The 23367-nt window shown below is 36.9% G+C and overlaps 2 protein-coding genes and 1 long non-coding RNA gene across 11 annotated transcripts in view; 2 read left to right on the plus strand and 1 right to left on the minus strand.

The window, feature by feature from the left end:
- Window positions 1-23367, plus strand: part of LOC309802319 — a 104426-nt gene that overhangs the window by 14980 nt on the left and 66079 nt on the right. The window contains exon 3 of one of the 4 annotated variants that reach the window (XR_014293758.1): window positions 9674-9754. The exons of the other annotated variants lie outside the window; for them this stretch is intronic. This is a non-coding gene — a long non-coding RNA (uncharacterized lncRNA). Of the gene's footprint in view, window positions 1-9673; window positions 9755-23367 lie in introns of those variants that run through there. 4 annotated transcript variants of the gene reach the window in all.
- LOC309802316 (ATP-dependent zinc metalloprotease YME1L1-like) lies at window positions 499-8213 on the minus strand. The gene is made up of 8 exons (XM_082617753.1): window positions 7686-8213; window positions 6445-6557; window positions 5429-5584; window positions 4282-4436; window positions 3147-3273; window positions 2981-3054; window positions 2248-2334; window positions 499-777 (listed from the first exon to the last, which is right to left on the minus strand). The coding sequence occupies exons 1-8, from the start codon at window positions 7775-7777 to the stop codon at window positions 634-636; spliced, it is 948 nt and encodes a 315-aa protein (XP_082473879.1). The 5' UTR covers window positions 7778-8213; the 3' UTR covers window positions 499-633.
- The window catches only part of LOC309802313 (ankyrin repeat domain-containing protein 26-like), a 65366-nt gene continuing 51932 nt past the window's right edge, over window positions 9934-23367 (plus strand). For 2 of the 6 annotated variants that reach the window (XR_014293752.1, XM_082617750.1), the window contains exons 1-5: window positions 9937-10490; window positions 13553-13646; window positions 15673-15771; window positions 16389-16417; window positions 16510-16582. Coding sequence is in view for 2 of the 6 variants with exons in the window: in XM_082617750.1 (XP_082473876.1) it covers window positions 10392-10490; window positions 13553-13646; window positions 15673-15771; window positions 16389-16417; window positions 16510-16582 (394 nt within the window). In the remaining 4 variants the exon portion in view is untranslated. Of the gene's footprint in view, window positions 10491-13552; window positions 13647-15672; window positions 15772-16388; window positions 16418-16509; window positions 16583-23367 lie in introns of all 6 variants that reach the window. The other 4 variants (XM_082617749.1, XR_014293750.1, XR_014293751.1 and 1 more) reach the window with 4 other exon arrangements.

Consider the following 23367-nt stretch of genomic DNA (forward strand, 5'->3'; position numbering starts at 1 on the left):
AGTAATGTTAAAAAAAAAGACCATGAAAATGCAAGCTGCATTTTAAAAAGCTTATAATAATCATTTAAATTCCGATTGTATCTGTAGGTTCACAATTCTCTACTCTTAGATTTGTTTTTAAAAAACACTTTATATATGGTCAATCTAGATCATAATTAAGTGCATCTTAATGAAGTTTCCACTGATGTATGTAGAAATATGATTTACCAATAGCCAAATAGCATCATTTCTTTATCAAAGATAAGTGGTACTATCTAGAAATAAAGACAATCCTTCAAGAATTTTATTTTCCTAAGTAAAAATACTTCCCAAGAGCTAAAGGCACAATTTCTATTCACGTCTAGCACTATAACCAACCATAAAATCATTACTTTTTTTCAACTTAATAACTGATTGACATTTCTCAAACAAGCTGTTTTCAATCCTGATAGTTCTTTATTTTCTTTAGTAAATTGCTGTTTGCAGTAGGTGTCCATCATGAGAATAATCAAAATTAGATAAATGTGACAAAAGACTGACAAAGTGTTTCACACCCTTGAGTGATACCAAGAATGGGAGAAAAGTGTTGCAAAATACGACTACTGCAGTGCTACTTATGGTCTTGCAATAAAACCAACAATGCATCAAGAGCTATCATCTCACATCCAATTTCTTCCCCTCAAGAACAATCTGAATCTCTTTGGCATCCAAAGTCTCATAGGTCAGTAAAGCTTCTGCTAGATTCTTGTGCTCTTTTGCATGAGTCTTCAAGATATGTTTTGCTCGCTCATACGAATCCTGAAATACAAAGCAGATATGTAAGAGGCAGAAACCTTAGGAGAAGCACAAACCCTCAATGAGATAAAAAGCCTTTATGCACCCTAAAAAAACTATAAAATCTATTGACTTCTAGTTATGAAAGATAAATGCATTTAAAAGCTTGGTTCCCTAAAGATAACTCTTTCATACTTTGAAATGTTACATTTTTAACCTCAAAATCTATCATAGAGATAACTGAGGACTACTTAAACAAAAAGCTACTTAAGAAATAAAAGTATACACTGTACTCATCTGCTTTCTAAATAAGGTCTGTGAACACAGAAATCTATTTCTCTTTTCAGTATACGTGCTAAAAGGAAAGGGAGTTTGCTCCTTTTGCCTCTTGAGATTTCACCAATTTACTCAATCTAGAATGGCCAGAAAAGATATAATTTCCATTCTTTTACTTGGTAACACACTCACCTCTCAATACAGTAATACAGTATCATTAGAGGTGATCCCTGACTTCCGTACATTTGATTTTTTTTGCAACCCACCTTGAACTTTTCATTTAAATCCTTCAACTCTCTTTCCAAAGGTGAGTCTGAATTAAGTTTATCAGCTTATGAATAATGGCAGTAATAACAGTTCATTTTTGGCAGTGTCATATTTGCCTGTACAATGTTTCTGCCAATATTTTACTAGCGAATTATATTTTTGTCCTTATAAAATTGGGTGGAAAATGTAAAAATGAATTTACCAACACCAAGAAGCACAGGTCATATAAACACAATACAATTACTAGACATTTTGAACATAACCATGTCCAAGTAAAATAATCAAATTAAAGAAAATACATAAAATATTAGAAATATATCAGCTAAAGAAGGACTGAATATTTAAATCACAATGTAAATTGTTCTGGGCTTCCCTAGTGGCACAGTGGTTAAGAATCCGCCTGCCAATGCAGGGGACACGGGTTCAATCCCTGGTCCTGCAAGATCCCACAAGCCGCAAAGCAACTAAGCCCGCGCGCCACAACCACTGAAGCCCCGCACTACAGCCACTGAAGCCCGTGCCCTAGAGCCCATGCTTAGCAACAAGAGAAGCCACCGCAATGAAGAGCAGCCCCTGCTCGCTGCAACCAGAGAAAGCCCACATGTAGCAACAAAGACCCAATGCAGCCAAAAATAAAATAAATAAATTTATTTAAAATATATATATATATACATATATGTGTATATATATATATATGCATATATATATATATATGTATATATATATATAACTTGTTCTTAGCCTATGGCCAGAATAAAATAAAGATCCAGTCTATGATCAGGGTTTCCAGTCTATGTCAAAGATCCAGTCTATGACATAGATAATCACGGCAGCAACAGTGCACCTATTAACTTTATAAAACAGAGGAACTTTAGTTTTTTTGCAAGCACCCAAATATTTAGGCACATTTTGACTAAATAGATAAATAAACATTTAAAAAAAGATCATTACCCTCAGAAGGATTCTGGTTTCCTGTTCAATAGTAGATTGTGTTTCTGGACTCAGTTTCCCTGTATCACTGTAGGTCATAACTCCAAGCTAAAATCAATGAAAAGAAAGAAATCCAACAGAAAAACCTCCAACACTAATGTATGTAACAGAGGAAGTACTATCCTATACATAAGAAAATAAATATCATGGGGGCAAGGAAAAAATACAATATAAAAATGCCCTTGAGGGCAAAAAAACTTCATTATTCTTCTGAAAGTATAATACTAAAAAGTGTGAACAAGAGAGAAAATTTTAAATCCTAAGTATCGTTCTGAGTACCTTCTTAGAAAACCTTAGCAGCTATTCTAGTCCAGAAATCCACAATTCACAGAGTACTGGAATTGCTTTATGGAGCCACAGTGATAATGTAAGAATGTGAAGTATGTGGAAAGGGCAAAGTAAGCAAGCTCAACAAGTAGGTCTTCGATGTCATATGAATAAAAAAAGCTAAAGAATTTATATTATCATTTGGTTAATTCATGAAGCAATAACTCTTACTGTTTGAGCAGCTGGAATGGAAAGAGTATGTTACATTTCTCAGAAAATGACATTTAGTTTAGAGTCAGCTTTGTTAAATCCATTTGGAATGAGACAGGGGAAAATCTATCAATTTATAATGAGAATCCTCTCTCACAAAGAGACACTTGGCACATCAACATTTGATACATGAGGAAGGATTAAAATTAGCCATTACCTTTTCACTCATTCCAAATTTGGTGACCATCTGCTTTGCTATTTGGGTTGCATTATCAAAATCACTGGAAGCACCTGAAAATTTGAAATATACATAAAACTCAAGTTAAAAAAAATCTTTAAACCAACAAACACAATTTGAACCAAAGCTATTCTTTGCAGCCAACCTGTTGTAATATGATCAGCTCCAAATATAAGTTCCTCTGCCACTCTTCCTCCCATACTGACGTCCATCTGAGCAAGAAGCTGAGCTCTAGTTTCGTTCCGTCGATCATTTTCAGGCAACAGGTACACCCAGACAATTGAAAAAGAAAGAAAAAATTCAGACACAGTTTTGAAACACTCACATTAATAACCTGAATTATCATTTGTCTCTCATGACCTTACTTAATACCATGATGCTGAAAGCTCAGCGGCATTTAATAGAGATGGTCATGGTGATTGATTACCAAACCAGCTATGTATAAAATGAGGAAAGCAAAAGTGCAGTTTATAAATAATAAGTAGTTAATCCTGCAATACAACTGTTTGTCCCTCGTTGCACAAAAATGTTTAAAACGTCTATAGGGACGTCCCTGGTGGTGCAGTGGTTAAGAATCTGCCTGCCAATGCAGGGGACACGGTTCGAGCCCTGGTCTGGGAAGATCCCACATGCCGCGGAGCAACTCAGCCTGTGCGCCACAACTACTGGGCCCGTGCTCTAGAGCCTGCAAGCCACAACCACTGAGCCCATGTATCACAACTACTGAAGCCCGCACGCCTAGAGCCTGTGCTCTGCAACAAGAGAAGCCACCGCAATGAGAAGCCCACGCACCGCAATGAAGATCAGCCCCCTCTCGCTTCCACTAGAGAAAGCCCGCGTGCAGCAAAGAAGACCCAACGCAGCCAAAAATAAAATTTAAAACATAAATAAATAAAAATAAACGTCTATAATTAGAAAGATATGAAAATGAAACTTGTACTCAATGAGAAAAAACTTAGAAAACTATTGAACCAGTCACTATGATACATAATTTCTTTCGAGGGGAAAAGAGCAACTACATATTTAAGAATTATACTTTGCTGTCATTCCTGAATTACATTTCATAATGTAAATATATTATCTGAAATATTAAGGATATCCTTTATTAGCAGGTAAATTTCACAAGTATGTCTGATTTCAAGACACTTGAGGAAGCTAAAGAAGAAAGTATCAACACACCTAGGAAGTAGCTGAATTTTCTTTTGAAATGTTTTCATCAGCAATTTCCTACATAAGCTCCTGGGGAGCACTATTTGAAAGAAAAGAAAAACTAAAGATACATGTCCAAGTGTTGGCCCTCGTGGCATGATTGTAGCTTTGTTGATAGGCATAGCATCTTTAGTGTAATATGCAATAATAGCGTGACCAGATTCATGATACGCTGTGATTGTTTTGTTTTTGTTATCAATTTCCACACTTCTTCTACGCTCAGGCCCTAAGAATAAAAATTTACTTAAGTAAAATACTCCATTAAGAAGGTATATTTAAATGAATGAAGCTCCTTTGTCTCAAAGTCATTCTTAGAGTCATATGATTTAATATCATTAATAAATATTTTAAAAGTTTGAAAGTTTAAAAAATGAGTAGATTCCACTCTACAACACATGTAAACCATAATTTGTCAACTGAAAACCAAACTAAAAACTATCATCTTAATCCTTATATCAAAAGGAAAAGCTTTATTCTATTTCTAGAAAACAAACTTCTAATTTAACAGGAATATCATAACTAACCTGTTTTGAAGGCAATTCAAGATGTAAAATAAAAATTAAATTCTGAAAAACAATGAAATTAGGTATTCTTTTATCAGCAATATCAGACAATAGGAAAGACATGGGCACTCATGCCCCCAAAGAGTGTAATATAAGTTATAATACATTTGTTCTGTAACAGGCCAAACTGTGTTGCTCTGTTAGAGTATATATTTGCATGTTTCTATACCTTTCTTTTTTATAAACTTTCTCTCAAAATTAAGAGTTTTTTCTCGGACTTCCCCGGTGGCGCAGTGGTTAAGAATCCGCCTGCCAATGCAGGGGACACGGGTTCGAGCTCTGGTCCAAGAAGACTCCACATGCCGTGGAGCAACTAAGCCCATGCGCCACAGCTACTGAGCCTGAGTTCTAGAGCCCATAAGCCACAACTACTGAAGCCCACGCACCTAGAACCCATGTTCCACAAGAAGAGAAGCCACCACAATGAGAAGCCCATGCACCGCAATGAAGAGTAGCCCCTGCTCGCCGCACTTAGAGAAAGCCCGCATGCAGCAACGAAGACCCAATGCAGCCAATAAATAAATTAATAAAAAATTTAAAAAAAGAGTGAATTACCACCAAACCAAAAATTACCAAGTGGCAATTTAAAAAAAAGAGAATTTTTTCTCTAACATAATGAACAGTATAACATAGGGGAAAAAAAAAGAAAACCTACCCATTAGGATTTTATCTGTGGAAAACTCTAGTTCCGTCATGGTTACCACTTCTTTTCCATCAACAGCTGCCTTTAAAGCAGCTTGGTTCACAAGATTCTCCAACTCTGCTCCAGAAAAGCCAACAGTACCTCGAGCTATGATTTCTGGATCAACAGCTATATGCAGACAGGACACAATATTAAAATTTCAGAAGAGCTAATAAAAAGCTCTTCATAAAGAACTCACATTGCAAAAGAAAAAAGAAGATAGCCATCATGAGCTGTAATTTTACAAAAGCTTACTTCACTAAATTCTAAGGGGAAAAATGCCAAAACTGCTAGTAAACACACCATTAAAATTGTCATTGGGACAAATCACAAAAGTTATTATATTTAAATAACTTTGTGATAAACAGAGAAAGGTAGAGTTGCCAGATAACGATTTACAAACCTTTAATTATGGCCTAACCACAAACTGAAAAAGCACATTCATAGACATTTTGTTTTCAGAATTTCATCTTGAAATAACTTTGGACATAGAAGCCCCCCTTATTATCGGAAACATATTTGGTTTTAAGAATTGATTCAGGTATCTTTGAAAATACTGCAGCTTTAATAGCTGCTTTTATTACTCAGGTAGTTCCATAATATTTCCATGTGTTTTGTTTTATAGTCTGCTTCCCCTCTTTTGGCCCCAAAGTGACTATATCATGAGGTACTATGCTCATAATATACAGGTGCTTTTTATATGATTTTATATTTTACATTCATCTAAAGAAACATTTATACATAGATTTCATCAAGTATTATCTAAGTACTCAAAAGAAAACTTTCTTTAAAATCGGGATTCAAAATGACAGAATCTCTGGACACACGTTCATTGAGAAATGGACTTTATGGACAAACAAGAGGAGAGAAAAATAGACATTTAAAGGAATTTGTCTTTTAAGACATCCTGAGTAAGGACCACAAACAGGGTGGATTGATATATTACCATTTTATGGAGATAATGTCTGTATCGTCGAATTAAGACTTACACTGATCAAACTTTATCTTATTGAGATACCACTTCAAGATTTCTGTTCGACCTTTTACATCTGGCCTGGGAACTGTAACCTGCATGTCAAAACGACCAGGACGTATTAAGGCGCTAAAGGGAGAATACAAAAAGAAAATATAAATTAATAAGCTGACTGTGCTGAAGGTCAAGTTAAACAGGACTGACATCCTAAAGAGAAGATGGAAAGACAATGGCAACCAATATTTATTTTGAACATAAATATTCAGATTAGTTCCTTATAAAACGTGGCTCAAAGAACAGTTTCAATAACCAGAAGGCAGAACAAAGGTTCATATAGATAAATGTGTGCATCTAGATAGCATACAGCCCTTCAGAGACAAAGACATGCAAGTCAGCCAGTCAAGGAACAAATAATTCTATAGCAATCTATTATGAGAGCTACACATCCATCTTACTGCTATTAAGTACAAAATGTTAAACTAGAGTCTTAGGCAAGAACCAACTATTAGATCAAATGAAAGTATGAATAACTTCTATATAATAAAACCAATAAAACTTTTAAACTATAGTAAATTTTATTCTAAAAATCCTCTCTACCCCCCACCCAAAAGCTTTGTGACGTTTGAGTTGTGAGCAGATTCTTTTAGCAGCTTTACTGAGATACAATTTTCATATCATAGAATTTGAAGTCGAAAACCCAGTGTTGTTTTTTTTTAACATCATTGTTGGAGTATAATTTGCTTTACAATGTTGTGTTATTTTCTGCTGTATAACAAAGTGAATCAGTTATACATATACATATGTCCCCATATCCCCTCCCTCTTGCATCTCCCTCCCTGCCACCCTCCCTATCCCACCCCTCTAGGTGGTCACAAAGCACCGAGCTGATCTCCCTGTGCTGTGCCGCTGCTTCCCACTAGCTATCTATTTTACGTTTGGTAGTGTAACCCAGTGGTTTTTAATATATTCAGAGTTGCCCAACCATCACCACAATCTAATTTTAGAGAATTTTTACCCCCTCCCTCTCTTCTCCAGCTGAAAGAAACCCCAAATCTACTGGCAGTTATTCCTCATTTTCCCTAACCTCTGGCAACCACTAAATTCCTTTCTGTTGCTATGGATCTGCTTATTCTAGACATTTCATATAAAAGCAATCATATAATATGTGATATTTTGTGATGGGTTTCCTTCACTTAGCACAATATTTTTAAAGTTCATCACTATTCTAGAATATATCACAAAAATTTTAATACTTACTTATCTAATGCCTCTGGGAAGTTTGTGGCTCCTATGATGATAACTCCTTCGTTGGGCTTAAAACTATTATAAAAAAAAAAGGACCTTTTCATTGAAAATTAAAACAGCACACATGTAGAAATGTTCTATGCAAAACAGTTTATCGTCAATCTTACTAACAGCAAAGAAAAGGGATTGATCTTTTTAATGCCCAAAATGATAAGGCATCTCTAATTGTTTTCTTAAAATGCCAGTGCACTTCAATAAAAGTGTTAATAATAAATCACCAGGTCATCTGTGGTTACATACCTTCATAATAATTTTTCTAGTTAGGAAGAGATGACCTGACACAAAAAGCTTGAGTCCCCGACTAATTTTTGAAAAACATTTTCAAGTTTACCAATTCAAATTATTTGCTCCTAGACTTCCAGAATGTCTTATATGACTTTAAGAAACAATTTTTTGATCTACAGCAACACTCAAAATAGGGTTTTATATTTCTTTCGTACATCATAGTAGTACTTAAAAATGCCTTATAATTCCATAATCACATAAACATTCTCTTCTACAATTTCAAACTTGTCTTTTCAGATTAATTTTTGAAAAGGAGTGTTCTTGTAGTCTCTTGAGTTGGTGTTTTACAATCAAATCTTTTCATTAAACTTAAAAATACTTTTTGCTATAATATCCAGGAAATGAATATTTGCACATATTCGTGAAAGAGTATATTTTATATCCTTAAACAAATGTTGCAATATATAATCGAAAAATTGAATCTCATAGTTTTCTTCCCCAGTCTTGTTTATATTTTCAAAAGTTCAGAACTCTGCATAGGTTTGCATCATTTAATTATACCAGGTTAGTATATTTTACAGATATTTATCTTAACATCATATGCTTTTCCTGAATAAGTTTATCTATTACTAATCCAAATGCACTTATCCAAATCTTTCTTCTAAGTCCCCTGGGTGCCTCAAATTTGTTATGCCCCAAACTGAAGACATTGTCCCTGATGCTTTCCTCTTTCCTGACTCTTTGTAAGCTACTCTGTCATCTGTCTTCCCCATCCTAGTAGATAACATCACTGAAATACCAAAGCAGGAAAAATCCTGGACTCCATCCCTCCCTGAAATCACCACATCCTGTTGCTCATCAAGTTCAGTATTTTCTACCTGCTTACCATTTTTCATTTCCTATTACTTTCTCACTTATAATTTTGAAATGCTCTTTTCTAGTTTTGCTCCCCTGATGTTCATCTTTACGTTGCTGCCAGAGTGACCTTTCTAAAATATATTTGTGAAGATGTAACACCTCTACTTATGTAGTGGATCCCCATCACATGAAGGAGAAAGTTCATGTTCTAGGAGGACACTTGCTTTTTTTGGTTTGGCTCTGATCCTCCAGTTTTGTCTCTCCATACCATTCCCGGTAACTGTGTTCTAGTTTTCCACGTGACTTGTTATGTTGTTTCATGCCTCGTCCTTTTGCTCAGGCTGCCTTTTCTAGAATCCCCTTCACATCCCCGCTCTACACTGTGTGTGTCTTTTAAGACACAGACCTGTCTTTGCAGCATTTCCTGAGCTACCCAGATACAGCTGACTCCTCTTTCCTGTGTGCCCTTCCTGTACTCTGTTCACATCAGTTGTAGAGCTTTTGAATGATACTTTGCTGTTCTTACTTGTTTTCATGTAGCTCTACTTCTCCTGGACTACAGAGCAGAATCGGTCTTCTATTTATATTTCCAGCTTTTCTCCCAGGATAGTGCCGATGATTTGATAGATCCAGTAAATGTTTGTGGTCTTACTGATTGATTGAATGACCAAATGAATGAATATGATGTTTTCTGGAATGAGGTGTTTGTTTTGTTTTGTTTTTATAGGAAGGAGCAACAAATCCAGAAATTGGAGAAAAAGAAAATGATACTGATATTGAACGTGCTCCATAGGAGCAAACAGATCATAACAATTTGACTTTTTTTTTTTTTTTTTTTTTTTTTTTGCGGTACGCAGGCCTCTCACTGTTATGGCCTCTCCCGTTGCGGAGCACAGGCTCCGGATGCGCAGGCTCAGCGGCCATGGCTCACGGGCCCAGCCGCTCCGCGGCATGTGGGATCTTTCCGGACTGGGGCACGAACCCGTGTCCCCTGCATCAGCAGGCAGACTACCACTGTGCCACCAGGGAAGCCCAATTTGACTTCTTTTGATGGAGCTCAGAAAAATAATAGGAGTGGTAATTTAGTGAATATTTATGAATTTTTTCTATTCTTAAAGGCTAGTCTAAAAACATCTGAAGTGTCTAGATCCAAATATAGTATCCATTTCTTTCTTTTTTTTTTTTTTTTTTTTTTGTGGTACGCGGGCCTCTCACTGCTGTGGCCTCTCCCGTTGTGGAGCACAGGCTCCGGACGCGCAGGCCCAGTGGCCACGGCTCACGGGCCCAGCCGCTCTGCGGCATGTGGGATCTTCCCGTACCAGGGCACGAATCCGTATCCCCTGCATCGGCAGGCGGACCCTCAACCACTGCACCACCAGTGAAGCCCTTTTTTTTTTTCCATTTCTTTTTAAGTATGTTTCTTTTGCTCCATTTCTTCAGAAGTATCCCAACTACTACCAACTTTTTCTTCCTGAAAATGCCTCAACCCTCTGAAATTCTTTTCTGCTACTTTATTTTATTTAAATATTTGTGGATGGAGATAGACATATATGTATTTAAAATTCATAGTAGTAAATGTTCTCATTAATGTATCTGTGGCTGCATTTTACAGATATGATGTCAGCATTAGGATTAGGAGAAGAGGAAGGTATAGAATCACCTTGGGATTCTGAGGTACTGTCTTCTATTATAATTATTTTTTTTTATTTTAAAATATAAGCACTGAATGATGTTAAAACATAAAAGGGGGGGGTGCTTTGACTTTACTTTCTCACCTTTGCAGTTGCCCATCAAAATTTTTTCCTTACATTTTTAACCTGTAATTAATTAAATAATTGTGTGCTAAGTATAATATCTACCACATAGTGCACTTTTGTTAATTTGCAAGATTCACCTAATGAAACCAGTGTAGCACAGAGCAAAAACCAAGGCTTAGAATAAGGAATCAGTTTGGGTTCTGAAGTTAAATTTATCTAAAAACTGAAGCATTATTCCAGGTCAGCCTATGGCCAAATGTATGTTTCTTTTTTCTTTTCTTTTTTAAAAAAATTTTTGTTGGAGTCTAGTTGATTTACAATGTTGTGTTACTTTCAGATATACAGCAAAGTGAATCAGTTATACATATATCCACTCTTTTTTCGATTCCTTCCCCATATAGGCCATTACAGAGTATTCAGTAGAGTTCTCTGTGCTATACAGGAGGTCCTTATTATTGATCTATTTTATATATAGTAGGGTGTATCTGTCAGTCCCAGTCTCCCAAGCAAATGTATGTCTCTTTGGTACATATGGATGTGTAAAACTCCTAGTGAGGTTCAGAGAGAAACAGGTTGAAATGTAGTTTTTTACCACTTAGACCTGAAAAAGATAGTGCCTGAGACTTGAAAGTATTAGTACATTTGGATTTTCAAATAGATCTGCAAGGAACGTTTCAAGAGAAGCAAAAGAATGGGGAATAATAAGTATGTGGCGTTATAATAACAACAGTTTGGTTTAGCGATGTTTTAATAAGTACACACCATTTTGGATAAACTAGTGTGCGTTGAGTACCTTTATGGCAGCCATACTTGAAGTAACGTAAATATAAAGTAATGATGACCTGTTGTAAGGTGACAGCTATGGAAAGAGATAAGAAGGGCCTGATCTGTTAGACCTAGGCAGCTGCTGCAGTGATACAGCACTGTGTTTAAAGTCAAAAGACATGGTAGCATCCTGGTTCTGTCACGAGCTGTGGGATCTCGGAAAAACTTGTCTACCCTGGTTGAGCGTCAGTGACGTCCTTCGTAAAAATGGTACTGGTACCCACTTGTCAGGTAGGTGTAGGGAACAGATGTGGTAAGAGCTGTGAACACACCTTGTAAACTGTAAAGGGTGCTATAGAAATGTAAGACAAAAATGATCACAGTGCATGGACATACATACACTACCAAACGTAAGGTAGATAGATAGTGGGAAGCAGCCGCAGAGCACAGGGAGATCAGCTCGGTGCTTTGTGACTGCCTGGAGGGGTGGGATGGGGAGGGTGGGAGGGAGGGAGCTGCATGAGGGAAGGGATGTGGGAACAGATGTATATGTATGACTGATTCACTTTGTTATAAAGCAGAAACTAATAAAAAATGATCACAGTGGCAATTAGTGACTCACTAAATGCTGGGGCACTTTTTTAAAACCTGAAGGACAATAAAATGACAGTAGTGTTAAGAATAGGAAAATTAGAACGGGCATGTGGATTTCTAGCTTGGGGTATGTTAAGTTTCTATAGACTGTTATCGGAGATCTCCTATAGGTATCAAGTGCTTTGGTACTTGAGGTCCTCTCGACATTTTAAATGTTTTGATCTTAAATAAATTCCTGTTATTGAATACCAACTATATACTGGGCAGTTAGACACTGACTGTACCAATTGAGGGGTAAGGCTGTAGTGGTGGGAACATAAAACCCAACAGGAATCCTTTATAAGTCACTGTTAAGTCCTTCATGTAAAGAAAATGGAGAGAGCTTCCCTGGTGGCGCAGTGGTTGAGAGTCCACCTGCCGATGCAGGGGATACAGGTTCGTTCCCCGGTCCGGGAAGATCCCACGTACCGCAGACCGGCTGGGCTCGTGAGCCATGGCCGCTAAGCCTGCGCGTCCAGAGCCTGTGCTCCTCAACGGGAGAGGCCACAACAGTGAGAGACAAAGAAAATGGAGAATGTTACGTTAGACAACATTGAGAGAGTTTGTAGTTAGGATGGGGATGTGAGTGGGAGTGGAATTTAGGTAGTCAGAAAAGATCTGCATGTGAGAAAAGCTACCAAGGGGAGGATGGGAAGGAGCCAATCACTTGAGAGTCCAGGGGAGAGACATTCTGGACAGCGAGAACAGTGGATCCCATCTGTTCATCATTACACTCTCGCATCTTGGAAGGACCAGGAAACAGGAAGTGGGGTAACTGTCCTTACAATCACTTTTATCATTGTTGTTGTATGTAGAAAATAAAATGTGCATAAGAAAAGCTTGGCACATTTAGATGCTTAATAAATAAAAGTTCTTATTCTTCCCTTATTAAAGCTTGCTGTACTTTTTTGAAGAGTTGCATAACTATATTTAAATTTTCTGCTATGATTTAGACATAAAAGTTTTTCTTACTACTTCGCTATTTTATTCAACTATTTTTCCTATCAATAAAAATTTTATCAAATAACAGATTCTTATAAGCCCTTGTTTACCTAAATGAAGCAGCTTCTACAGTGTTCTGTTTATGCTCAACATGACATACTTCATGGTTTCTTTTCATGCCAAGTATATTAATTTAATACTAAAAAATTTCTGTCTTTAGAAATATTTTAAATTTATACCAAGTGTACTTATTAAAGAATTTAGTTAAACACATATTTTTTAAAAATACTCTCTTCTTTTGACAAAGAATGTAAAGTAGAGTTAGGTGTTGTGAAGTTAATTCTTTGCTGAAATGTGCCTGTAAGTCAGGCACATTTTTTGTCTGTGAAAATTATTCTTCTGGCTTTCCATGCTCAGTTTACAGAGTCAGTAGCCAAATGAGGATAAAAGATAGACTTGATCTAGAGAGTGTATATGAAGTTTTCTATTTCAATGTTTGGGTTTTCAATGCATGCTTCTCTTATTTTTAAATCTAATTGCTTGTAAAGTAGGAAATTTTTAAAAAGTAGGATATTTCCAGCTATTAGAAGGGGATTAGGAAAGCTTTATGCAACTCATTATTAATATCAATTTTAACAGAGTATCTCTGAGAGACTTCCAGAGAAGTATGTTGATCATTTATCTGGAGCTGCAGGTCAAAGAGGAAAAAATATATTAAATGGACAAGTAGAAGGTAAGAACTATATTTTTATGAAAAAGTCATTTGACAGCATGTTGATTTAAAATGGGAATTCTGATATATTCTAATAGCCAAAGAAAATCACCTGTCGGTTAAGAGGAAGAATCATTCCTCACACTGATTTCAAGTTGAACTGAGCCTGTCTCATTCTGGAAAAGAAGTGCTGTATCAGAAGAACTAAGCAGCTACATCTTTTTTTCTTGTCAAAAATCCATCAGCAGTTTTTAGGCAGTTTTTATTTGGCCAAAAAGCAGTGCTCGAATACTTAACTGTGTGGTGTGTTCTATTTAAGCTCTGAGTGTCCAGATGTTCTTTTGTAGACAACATGCCATGATATAATCATCTATCTCCATGTCTGTTACCAAGTTACACTGTGAAGTGTGCCACCCTTTTGAGGTGGTCCTCAAAGACACAGTTTGCTTGTTGTTTAACCAAGTGTCCTAAAGCATGTACCTGAAGTTATATCATTTTTTATTCTAAAAAGCTATGCAGCTTATACTCTGAAAACTATTAAAAAACATAACACTGTTGATGCAAAAAAAAAGAAAATCACCTGTCAAATGCATAGTGAGGAAAAAGACGAGAAAAGGAGGGAAGCTGTGTATCTTATCTGGTGTCAGCCACAGATTAAATTGAGAGTCCCCTTTAAGGAGCTAAATTATTAGTTCCGTTTCAAGGTACTCTACAACCTAAGGAAAGTTGGGAAATGAGGAATAGGAAAGAAGGACTAAAGAATGAGAGAGGCAGAGGTTACAGGGAGTAAATGAAGGAAAAGGAAGCAGGGGTCTGTGGAGGACGGGGGCAAAGTAAAATAGGTCTTTAGAAAAGGGAAGAGAAGAGTATTTGAAAAGTGAGACAAATTTGAAGTGAGCTTCCAGCACCGAAACTTGTCAGAGACGAACAGCAAAGCTTTCCCACTCTTACTGTGGGAATGTAGAAGCAGACTGATAGGTCAGAGTTTCTCAAATTTTAATTAGTCCCCTGGGGACCTTGTGAAAAGTGCACATGCTGAGCAGCAGGTCTGGGATTGTGCATTTCTGACAAGCTCTCAGAGTAGCAAGGGTGTAGGCTTGCACTGAGAGAAATCTGGAAGAGGAGCCACTGGATAGTTCAAGACAGAACAGGATCAAGGAAAAGCATTATTTTGTTTTTCTTTCTGAGTGTGTTTATAGCCAGAGGGTAGCAAAGCGTTGAAGTAGAACTTATAGATGTAAGGTGCCACTGCTAAGCAAAGAGGAAAAAAGAAGTGGTGGGGATGATCCATAAAAAGAATGTCAAAGGGGGAGAATTAAGACCACAGATCCAGAGACTACCTTTGAAGAGGAAAGAATATAGTGAAAGGAAAGAGGGGGGAAAGAAGGGTGTTAGGGAGGTGATTGTGGAGGTGATGAGGAAACTTGAGAGAACTCTCGTTAGATGACTTCAGTGTATTTACACTGAAACAAGGTTAGGTCATTGCTGCTCCAGAGAATACTGGAAGCAGGAGTGGGTGCTAGAATTGAGGTAAACCCCAGCTCCTCCTTGTAACTATCAGGCATCAAAGATATATGTTGTGTTGGTATGTGTTATTCAAATGAGATTAATTTGAATATGGAAGCATTGGGTGTTTTTTGTTTTTTTAAGATAGGTTTGTGGTTTTTTGGCTGCTTGGCTTGGCATGTGGGATCTTAAATTCCCCAACCAGGGATTGAACCCGTGCCCCCTGCAGTAGAAGCATGGGGTCTTCACCACTGGACCGCCAGGGGAGTCCCTAAGATAGCTAAATTTTTGATGATAATTGTTTCACAAAAATCCTTTTAAACATTAGCATGATATACTGAACCAAACTAATTTTGGAAACAAAAGAAATTAATAGGGTTCATTCCCTAAATGGTAAAATTGTTATTTTCAGTAAATACTACACTGATTTTGAAATATGAAAGATTTTTAATATCTAATAATTCTGTGGCAGTAAAATTTACTTTTGCCTTTTTGATAATCGTACTTCGATGTTGAAAACTTATAATACGTTATTTCTTAGATGTGCCTTATATACCTTCTTGCATGAGTGGATCGAGAAACTTTAAGATGACTAAACTAGAGGATCCAAGAAATGTAGGCATACCAGTAGCCCACATGGGTATGGAAAAACATGAATATTTTTATGAACTATTATTCTACAAGTGTATATCCAAGCTGATCAGTTCATAACCCTTTCTCTGATGAGAAATGAATTATACATTCAACTGAACTGTCATCCCAACTGTGCACTTCCTAAATTACAGGACAAACTGAAGAACATGACAAATACTTGTAGTATAACGGTGTAAATGATGCTGCTGTATTGCATTCAAGATATGCTGTTGCATTTTACCATCAGCTTTCACATTTACCTTCTCGGGGTCATGATTTGTTGCTCTGATTAAAGATCACTTTTCTCCTCATCAATCAGCATGTTCACATTGGTACATGTGCATTTTTCTATTTTATAAAGGCTTTTGGAACATAATCTTCCTTTTGAAATCTTAACTGCATGTTTTGTTAAACCTGTACTCCTATTTTTTCTTCAGTATCTATAGTGGATTCATACGTCTGTCTTGTTGCAGTCCTAACTTCCCCCAAGAAACAAAACACCAAAACCTAAAGTATTCACTGCCAAGGCCAAGCATGAGGGTTCTGCTCAGTACTAACTGCATGAATATATAGTTGGCTTTCATAGTTACGTGTAATTGATTCTATGTCCCTTTTGCCTTTTAGATTCTCCTGAAAAATATCCTCACTTGAAGGTAAAAACTTATATTTTTGTCTTGAATTATTAACTACAGATTGTATCAAATGTACATTATTTATTAATCAACTTGTTTCAAAACCCATTCAGCCTGCAGTTGGAGTGAAAGATTCTGTTCCTAATAAAGCAGTAGGAATGAAGGATTTACAAACAGCCAGATCAGGTAAATTTTGCAGTGCAAATTTCACTCTGGAAAGAGGTACACTAAAATATTTGAAACGCTCACAGCCTTCATATTCCTAATTCTTTTTTCTTTTGTTTTTGCAAGTTTAATTGAAGGATTTGACATAAATAAGGCACATGTTATTGTTGGTATCCATGTTTTGAAAAAAAGATATTTACAAGCATAAGAAAAAGATATTTTTAAAATGTAAGCTTTAACTCAGATGTTTCTATGTACGTTTCAATACCCTAAAGTTCTCAGTTAGGAATCTCTGTACTTCTTAGGGATTCTCAGAGGTTAATTATTAGATTCTAAGATTTTTCCAGTTTTATAAAATGCTTATTTGAATTCTGACCTTAACCTAGAGTAAAGCTTCACTTGCTAACATGTCAATTGTATTTCAACTTTAATTATTTCATTTTAGTGGTGTTACAGGGATGAGCTTAAGCCAACCAGATGTTTTGATTAGCAGACTCTGTGTGTGTGTGTGTGTGTGTGTGTGTGTGTGTGTGTGTGTGGTCTTTGATTATTAAAAGTGGGGGAAAGTAATCATACCTTAATGACGATTTGATAGACACAATCTTGTAAAACAGTAATTCTGAACGTTTTGGGCTTTAAGATCCTTTTATTTATTTGTTTGTTATTTTTTATGATGCAGATATAGGATCCTTTTATACTTTTAAAAATTATTGAGAATTCCAAGGAACTTTTGTTTAAGTAGGTTGTATCTACTGATGTTTACTGTATTGGAAAATAAAACTGAAAAATTTAAAATACAAGCACACACAATCATACATTCTATTAGCCATTAGAAGTATGATGTTATCACATATCTTGTCTCTGAAAAACTGCTCTGTACACTTAAAACAGAATGAGAATGGAAATAACGTTTACTGTTATTTTGAAAATAGCTTTGACCTCTTGGACCCCTTGAACGGTTGAGTCTTGGGACTCCAGGGATGCTCAGGTGACACTTGAGAACCACTGTTTTAAACCAATTACAGAGCTGATGGATGTGAAATGATAAAGGGACACTTGTGATGAAACAGGCTTTAAACTTTCACTTTTACATTTCTTGCTTTCTTCTTTGATTTGTCTTTTTTTTAATGTATACAGCAGGTTCTTATTTGTCATCAATTTTATACACATCAGTGTATACATGTCATTCCCAATCTCCCAATTCATCCCACCACCATCCCCAACGCCCTGCGGTTTTCCCTCCTTGGTGTCCATACGTTTGTTTTCTACAACTGTGCCTCAATTTCTGCCCTGCAAACCAGTTCATCTGTACCATTTTTCTAGGTTCCACATATATGTGTTAATATACGATATTTGTTTTTCTCTTTCTGACTTACTTCACTCTGTATGACAGTCTCTGGATCCATCCATGTCTCAACAAATGACCCAATTTCATTCCTTTTTTATGGCTGAGTAATATTTCATTGTATATATGTACCCCATCTTCTTTATCCATTCGTCTGTCGATGGGCATTTAGATTGCGTCCATGACCTGCCTACGGTAAATAGTGCTGCAGTGAACATTGGGGTGCATGTGTCTTTTTGAATTATGGTTTTCTCAGGGTATATGCCCAGTAGTGGGATTGCTGGATCATATGGTAATTCTATTTTTAGTTTTTTAAGGAACCTCCATACTGTTCTCCATAGTGGCTGTATCAGTTACATTCCCACCAACAGTGCAAGAGGGTTCTCTTTTCTCCATACCCTCTCCAGCCTTTGTTGTTTGTACATTTTCTGATGAAGCCCATTCTAACTAGTGTGAGGTGATACCTCATTCTAGTTTTGATTTGTATTTCTCTAATAATTAGCGATGTTGAACAGCTTTTCATGTGCTTCTTGGCCATCTGTATGTCTTCTTTGGAGAACTGTCTATCTAGGTCTTCTGCCCATTTTTGGATTGGGTTGTTTGTTTTTTTAATATTGAGCTGCATGAGCTGTTTATATGTTTTGGAGATTAATCCTTTGTCCGTTGATTTGTTTGCAAATATTTTCTCCCATTCTGAGGGTTGTCTTTTTATCTTGTTTATGGTTTCCTTTCCTGTGCAAAAGCTTTGAAGTTTCACTAGGTCCCATTTGTTTATTTTTGTTTTTATTTACATTACTCTAGGAGGTGGATCAAAAAAGATCTTGCTGTGATTAATGTCAAAGAGTGTTCTTCCTATGTTTTCCTCTAAGAGATTTATAGTGTCCAGTCTTACATTTAGGTCTCTAATCCATTTTGAGTTTATTTTTGTGTATGGTGTTAGGGAGTGTTCTAATATCATTCTTTCCATGTATCTGTCCAGTTTTCCCAGCACCACTTATTGAAGAGACTGTCTTTTCTCCATTGTATATCCTTGCCTCCTTTGTCATAGATTAATTGACTATAGGTGTGTGGGTTTACCTCTGGGCTTTCTATCTTGTTCCATTGATCTATGTTTCTGTTTTTGTGCCAGCACCATATTGTCTTGATGACTGTAGCTTTGTAATATAGCCTGACGTCAGGGAGTCTGATTCCTCCAGCTGCGTTTTTTTCCCTCAAGACTGCTTTGGGTATTCGGGGTCGTTTTTGTCTCCATACAAATTTTACGATTTTTTGTTCTAGTTCCGTAAAAAATGCCATTGGTAATTTGATAGGGATTGCATTGAATCTGTAGATTGCTTTGGGTAGTAGATTCATTTTCACTATATTGATTCTTTCAATCCAAGAACATGGTGTATCTCCCCATCTGTTGGTATCATCTTTAATTTCTTTCATCAGTGTCTTATACTTTTCTGCATACAGATCTTTTGTCTCCCTAGGTAGGTTTATTCCTAGGTATTTTATTCTTTTTGTTGCAATGGTAAATGAGAGTGTTTCCTTAATTTCTCTTTCATATTTTTCATCATTAGTGTATAGGAATGCAAGAGATTTCGGTGCATAATTTTGTATCCTGCAGCTTTACCAAATTCTTTGATTAGCTCTAGTAGTTTTCTGGTGGCATCTTTAGGATTCTCTATGTATGGTATCATGTCATCTGTAAACACTGACAGTTTTACTTCTTCTTTTGCAATTTATATTCCTTTTATTTCTTTTTCTTCTCTGATTGCTGAGGCTAGGACTTCCAAAACTATGTTGAATAATAGTGGTGACAGTGGACATCCTTGTCTTGTTCCTGATCTTAGAGGAAATGCTTTCAGTTTTTCACCATTGAGAATGATGTTTGCTGTGGGTTTGTAATATATGACCTTTATTATGTTGAGGTAGGTTCCCGCTATGCCCACTTTCTGGAGAGTTTTTATTATAAATTGGTGTTGAATTTTGTTGAAAGCTTTTTCTGCATCTATTGAGATGATCATATGGTTTTTATTCTTCAATTTGTTAATATGGTGTATCACATTGATTGATTTGTGTATATTGAAGAATCCTTGCATCCCTGGGATAAATCCCAGTTGATCATGGTGTATGATCCTTTTAATGCATTGTTGGATTCTGTTTGCTAGTATTTTGTTGAGGATTTTTGCATCTATATTCATCAGTGATATTGGTCTGTAATTTTCTTTTTTTGCCGTATCTTTGTCTGGTTTTGGTATCAGGGTGATGGTGGCCTCGTAAAATGAGTTTGGGAGTGCTCCTTCCTCTGCAATTTTTTGGAAGAGTTTGAGAAGGATGGGTGTTAGCTCTCCTCTAAATGTTTGATAAAATTCGCCTGTGAAGCCATCTGCTCCTGGACTTTTGTTTGTTGGAAGATTTTTCATCACAGCTTCAATTTCATTACTTGTGATTGGTCTGTTCATATTTTCTGTTTCTCCTGGTTCAGTCTTGGAAGGTTATACCTTTCTAAGAATTTGTCCATTTCTTCCAGGTTGTCCATTTTATTGGCATAGAGTTGCTTGTAGTAGTCTCTTAAGATGCTTTGTCTTTCTGCGGTGTCTGTTGTAACTTCTCCTTTTTCATTTCTAATTTTATTGATTTGAGTCCTCTCCCTCTTTTTCTTGATGAGTCTGGCTAATGGTTTATCAATTTTGTTTATCTTCTCAAAGAACCAGCTTTTAGTTTTATTGATTTTTGCTATTGTTTTCTTTGTGTCTATTTCATTTATTTCTGCTCTGATCTGTATGTTTTCTTTCCTTCTGCTAACTTTGGGTTTTGTTTGTTCTTCTTTCTCTAGTTCCTTTAGGTATAAAGCTAGATTATTTATTTGAGATTTTTCTTGTTTCTTGAGGTAGGCTTGTATAGCTATAAACTTCCCTCTTAAGACTGCTTTTGCTGCATCCCATAGGTTTTGGATTGTTGTGTTTTCATTGTCATTTGTCTCTAGGTATTTTTTGATTTCCTCTTGGATTTCTTCAGTGATCTCTTGGTTATTTAGTAATTTACTGTTTAGCCTCCATGTGTTTGTGTATTTTATGTTTTTCCACTGTAATTCATTTCTAATCTCATAGTGTTGTGGTCAGAAAAGATGCTTGATATGATTTCAATTTTCTTAAATTTACTGAGGCTTGGTTTGTGACCCAAGATGTGATTTATCCTGGAGAATGTTCTGTGCGCACTTGAGAAGAAAGTGTAATCTGCTGTTTTTGGATGGAATGTCCTATAAATATCAATTAAATCTATCTGGTCTATTGTGTCATTTAAAGCTTCTGTTTCCTCATTTATTTACCTATTGGATGATCTGTCCATTGGTGCAAGTGAGGTGTTAAAGTCCCCCACTATTATTGTGTTACTGTTGATTTCCTCTTTTACAGCTGTTAGCCGTTGCCTTATATATTGAGGTGGTCCTATGTTGAGTGCATATATATTTATAATTGTTATATATTCTTCTTGGATTGATCCCTTGATCATTATATAGTGTCCTTCCTTGTCTTTTGTAACATTCTTTATTTTAAAGTCTATTTTATCTGATATGCGTATTGCTACTCCAGCTTTCTTTTGATTTCCATTTGCATGGAATATCTTTTTCCATCCCCTCACTTTCAGTCTATATGTGTCCTTAGGTCTGAAGTGGGGCTCTTGTAGACAGCATATATATGGGTCTTGTGTTTGTATCCATTCAGCAAGCCTGTGTCTTTTGGTTGGAGCATTTAATCCATTCACGTTTAAGGTAATTATCAATATGTATGTTCCTATGACCATTTTCTTAATTCTTTTGGGTTTGTTTTTGTAGGTCCTTTTCTTCCCTTGTGTTTCCCACTTAGAGAAGTTCCTTTAGCATTTGTTGTAGAGCTGGTTTGGTGGTGCTGAATTCTCTTAGCTTTTGCTTGTCTGTAAAGCTTTTGATTTCTCCGTGGAGTCTGAATGAGATCCTTGCCAGGTCGAGTAATCTTGGTTGTAGGTTCTTCCCTTTTATCACTTTAAGTGCATCATGCCACTCCCTTCTGGCTTGTGGAGTTTCTGCTGAGAAATCAGCTGTTAACGTTATGGGAGTTCCCTTGTATGTTATTTGTCATTTTTCCCTTGCTGCTTTCAGTAATGTTTCTTTGTGTTTAATTTTTGCCAATTTGATTACTGTGTGTCTCCGCATGTTTCTCTTTGGGTTTATCCTGTATGGGACTCGCTGCACGTCCTGGACTTGGGTGGCTGTTTCCTTTCCCATGTTAGGGAAGTTTTCGACTATAATCTCTTCAAATATTTCTCTGGTCCTTTCTCTCTCTCTTCTCCTTTTTGGGACCCCTATAATGTGAATGTTGTTGCGTTTAATGTTGTCTCAGACGTCTCTTAGGCTGTCTTCATTTCTTTTCATTCTTTTTTCTTTATTCTCTTCTGCTCAGTGAATTCCACCAATCTGTCTTCCAGGTCACTTATGTGTTCTTCTGCCTCAGTTATTCTGCTATTGATTCCTTCTAGTGTAGTTTTCATTCCAATTATTGTATTGTTCATCTCTGTTTGTTTGTTCTTTAACTCTTCTAGGTCTTTGTTAAACATTTCTTGCATCTTCTCGATCTTTGCCTCCATTGTTTTTCCGAGGTCCTGGATCATCTTCACTATCATTATTCTGAATTCTTTTTCTGGAAGGTTTCCTATCTCCACTTCATTTAGTTGTTTTTCTGTGGTTTTGTCTTGTTCCTTCATCTGGTTCATAGCCCTCTGCCTTTTCATCTTGTCTATCTGTCTGTGAATGTGGTTTTTGTTCCACAGGCTGCAGGATTGTAGTTCTTGTTTCTCCTGTCTGCCCTCTGGTGGATGAGGCTATCTACGAGGCTTGTGCAGGTTTCCTGATGGGAGGGAGTGGTGGTGGGTAGAGCTGGGTGTTGCTCTGGTGGGCAGAGCTCAGTAAAACTTTAATCCACTTGACAGCTGATGGGTGGGGCTGTGTTCCCTCCCTGTTGTTTGTTTAGCCTGAGGCAACCCAACAGTGGAGCCTACCTGGGCTCTTTGGTAGGGCTAATGGCAGACTCTGGGAGGGCTCACGCCAAGGACTACTTCCCAGAACTTCTGCTGCCCGTGTTCTTGTCCCCATGATGAGCCACAGCCAACCCCCGCCTCTGCAGGAGACCCTCCAATACTAGCAGGTAGGTCTGGTTCAGTCTCCCGTGGGGTCACTGCTCCTTCTTCTGGGTCCCACTGGACACAGTATTTTGTGTGTGCCCTCCAAGACTGGAGTCTGTTTTTCCCCCAGTCCTGTCAAAGTCCTGCAGTCAAATCCCACTAGGCTTCAAAGTCTGATTCCCTAGGAATTTCTCTTCCCATTGCCGGACCCCCAGATTCGGAAGCCTGATGTGGGGCTCAGAACCTTCACTCCAGTGGGTGGACTTCTGTTGTATAAGTGTTCTCCAGTCTATGAGTCACCCACCCACCTGTTTGGTAT

The sequence above is a fragment of the Mesoplodon mirus genome (assembly GCF_964341445.2).
Source record: "Mesoplodon mirus genome assembly, chromosome: 4".
Taxonomy (NCBI): Eukaryota; Metazoa; Chordata; class Mammalia; order Artiodactyla; family Ziphiidae; genus Mesoplodon; species Mesoplodon mirus.